We start from the raw sequence: 3832 nt of genomic DNA, 5'->3' as shown, positions 1-3832 counted from the left end.
ATGGCCTCCTCGGGCGGTACCGGCGTTCCTCCAGGCTTTCGGTTCCATCCTACCGATGAAGAGCTACTTCACTACTACTTGAAGAAGAAGGTCTCGTTTCAAAAGTTTGACATGGACGTCGTCCGTGAGGTCGACTTGAACAAGATCGAACCATGGGACTTGCAAGGTAATAACTACATGTCTTAAAATTTTGAGACGAGAGATTCAAATCTTCTAATTTTCTAAGACGTTAATCGAGCGAATGAAAATTACGAGAAGGTGACATTTTTTTTTCTTTTCTTTTTAGTATATTTATGATGGTATTAATTCTTGGCAGCAACGTAACGAAACTGCTGCTGCAGCTCACGAGTTCATTTTTTTAACTCAATTTTCATTAATTGAAAATTATATTGGCTATATCCTAATAATTTCCTTGTAATTTGTGCATCTCAAATCTTCCCATTTACCTATGCATTTTTTTTTTTACTATTTTTTTTTTTTTTTGACTTTTTTCGAAAAAGAACTCGATCTCGATCAAATTCGAGATATGAACTTACAATTCTCGGTTTACATTAAAGAAAAGTTTGACCAAATTATGGTGTTAAAGTATACGAGTGTTGAATTTGGATATTGGTATGAACAGAGAAATGCAGAATAGGGTCGACGCCACAAAACGAATGGTATTTTTTCAGCCATAAGGATAGGAAGTACCCAACAGGATCGAGAACGAATAGAGCGACGAATGCTGGGTTTTGGAAGGCGACTGGACGAGACAAGTGCATTAGGAATTCTTATAAGAAGATTGGAATGCGCAAAACCCTAGTGTTCTATCGTGGGCGAGCTCCTCATGGCCAAAAAACTGATTGGATCATGCATGAATATCGTCTCGAAGATGCTGATGACCCTCACTCCAATAACTCTGTGAGTACCCGTAACGCTCTCTTGATTCTTTGTTGTAATTATTATCGAGAGTCACTTATGGAGGGTGTACACGTGGCAGGAGGACGGGTGGGTGGTTTGTAGGGTTTTCAAGAAGAAGAATCTTTTCAAAGTAACAAGAGAAGGGGAAGGAGGGTCAAGTGCCAACTCCGCCGACCACCACCTAAACAACGCACACTCATCAGCCTCCATCGCTACATCACGCACCTTCATGCACAACCAACTACGCCAACCACAACAAAACTACGCCACACACCCCACATTCGAGCTCAACAAATCCGACCTAGCCCTACACTACATGCCAACCACAGCCCCATCATCCCATTTCTCCCATCCCCTCTTTCACCCCAACATTTCCACCCTCAACCACAAGCCCCTCGGCAGCGCAGCCGCTGCTTACGACTACCCGTCGCTGTCCTCGCTGCCACCCGACACGCCGCTGATGGTCAAGCAATTGATGTCAAACCCAGAGACCGACCAACCGGGTGATGGGATGACCGAGCCATGGGCCATGTTGGATCGGCTCGTTACATCCCATTTAGGGAATGAGGATTCGTCTAAGGATGTGAGGTTCGAGGATGAAAATGGGTCGTCGTCGGTGAGCCAAATCAATCAGCTTTCGCTTCGAGGGGAGATGGACTTTTGGGGGTACGCTAAGTAAGTGAAAAATGTTGTTGATTTATGTATGGGTATGTATATGTGATGATATGAATTGGAACAATATAGAAGAAGACATGCATGTAGGTGGGATGGATTTTTATTTGTTGCGTTTGATTTTAGGTTTGATTGATTGTGCAAAATTGTTGGTTCAACATTTTCAATAATATTATTTGCGTCTCTGGCTGTAATTGTAACATCGAAATGCATAGCGAGAGATTATGAGAGCATTCTTCCCAACACTTTTTGTTTCATAATATGTTCTTAGTTTTAATTTCTTATATCATTTTAAGTTGTTCATTCATTTAGATCGAACTAATTTAAGTAACAACCCATGTCGAGGATTCAGATTCCGAATTCTGAGTGTGGGGCATTATAAATGGTATTAAAACGATACCTCCCACAAAGATGTGGTTCGGGGATGAACCAAGGCAGAAAGTGGTGGGCGTGTGACGCTTGAGTAAAAGAGAGGTACATGAATGAACAAAGACCACACGACTTGAAAAAAATGAAAGTTACTACCTATATCGTCACCAAGGTGCAAGTCCTTTTCGGTGGCTCTTATAGGAACTTGATAATTAAATGTGTTTTTCTTAGAGCAATTCTAAGTTGGGTGACTGCATGTGAGTAGGGACAAACCATACTGGAAAGACTTGTATTGGTTCGTGGGGATAATGAAAATAAAATGTCGAAGTTACATACATATATAAATTAAATTTTACTAAAAAGTAATTTTGTTTACAAATGGTTTACACGGAGACTCTAATACAAAGACAAGAATCAACATATAGGAGACAAAAATACATGAAAATCAAAACATGACTTGAATCTATTGTTCTCCTATAGTCACAAGGCTCCCCATTTCTCTAGCCATCGACTCGTTGCATTGCGATCCATGTGAAAAAGGAAAGTAATATGAGCGCGTATAAAAATATTCAGTAATTAACTCACTCGTAGGTTCTAAATTGATTCTTTTTTATGCTAGAAACAACATAACTAGGTCGTCAGCTATCTGAAACTAACTTCTAATTCTTTGTCACGGTCTGATTTTCGAGACTTCAAATCTCGGACCATGACTAAAAGACAAGTCAAAAGCAACGGTAATTTTAAATCAAATTAAAACAAACAACACAATTAAAAGAAAAATGAAATGTAATTACAAGATGATGTTATTCAAGTTTATTACAAATTGTGAAACATGTTCAGGATATAATTACAAAACGAAATATAAAAGACTCAAAATATAAAGATGAACTCACGCTATGGGACAAATCCCTATGTGACTATGCAACTCTCGGATACTCCCCCACCGTGACCGGTAGTTTGTGAACACCTAAAGAAAAAAAGAAAAAAAAAGGAAAAGGGGTGAGTGTAAAAATACTTAGTAAGCAATATCTACTTGTAAACTCTCGTTGCATCCTTAACCTAATAAGTTACCACAAGTATTTTCTGTTAGGCTTATGGAGCCTGATACTTATTTATAGCTTGGTCAACGGTTATATCCGGTAAAGCTATATTTAGTAAAGCTATATATAGTAAAGCTATATCCGGTAAAGCTATATATAGTAAATTATACCATATATATATCTGGTTCGGTAGAGCTTTGAAAACGTACTTTTCTATTCTCTGTACTCTCTCTTGTTGTACATACCTGAAGTCATCAATACAAAATCCTTTTAGCTAGAGTTCTCCTTGCAACTTTTCTCTATCCTTTTTCTTTGTGTTCATCTAGATCGAGCGTGTGCGTTGTTGTGCGATCCTAACAACTGGTATCGATCCTAACAACTGGTATTAGAGCCAGGCGGAAGTCAGAGCCAGGCGGAAGTCAGAGCTAGGCGGAAGTCAGAGCAAGGCGAAATTCACCACGATCTGTGAAGATGGAAAGTTCAAAGATTGGAATTGAGAAGTTCGATGGATCCGATTTCGGTTTCTGGAAGATGCAGATTGAAGATTATCTGTACCAGAAAGATCTTCACGAACCTCTGTTGGGGGTGAAGCCGGATACCATGACCACGGAACAGTGGAAGCTCAAGGATCGACAAGCCTTAGGGATGATCCGGTTGACGCTATCCAGAAACGTGGCGTTTAACATCATCAAGGAGAAGACAACGTCAGATCTGATGAAGGCGCTGTCAAATATGTATGAAAAACCGTCGGCTATGAACAAGGTGTATTTGATGCGTAGATTGTTCAATCTACAGATGTCTGAAGGTGGACGTGTTGCGGATCATATAAATGAATTCAATATGATCATAAG

General features: G+C 39.7%; 1 protein-coding gene across 1 annotated transcript; it reads left to right on the top strand.

Moving 5' to 3' along the window:
• LOC111787959 (protein BEARSKIN2-like) lies at window positions 1-1579 on the top strand. The gene is made up of 3 exons (XM_023668072.1): window positions 1-166; window positions 623-900; window positions 980-1579. Exons 1-3 carry the CDS (start codon window positions 1-3, stop codon window positions 1577-1579), a joined length of 1044 nt encoding a protein of 347 aa, XP_023523840.1.
• The last annotated feature ends 2253 nt before the right edge of the window (window positions 1580-3832 follow it).

Source organism: Cucurbita pepo, chromosome LG02 (genome assembly GCF_002806865.2).
Source record: "Cucurbita pepo subsp. pepo cultivar mu-cu-16 chromosome LG02, ASM280686v2, whole genome shotgun sequence".
Lineage (NCBI taxonomy): Eukaryota > Viridiplantae > Streptophyta > Magnoliopsida > Cucurbitales > Cucurbitaceae > Cucurbita > Cucurbita pepo.
The sequence above is the reverse complement of the archived record's forward strand: the minus strand, read 5'-3'. Positions and strand labels throughout refer to the sequence as shown.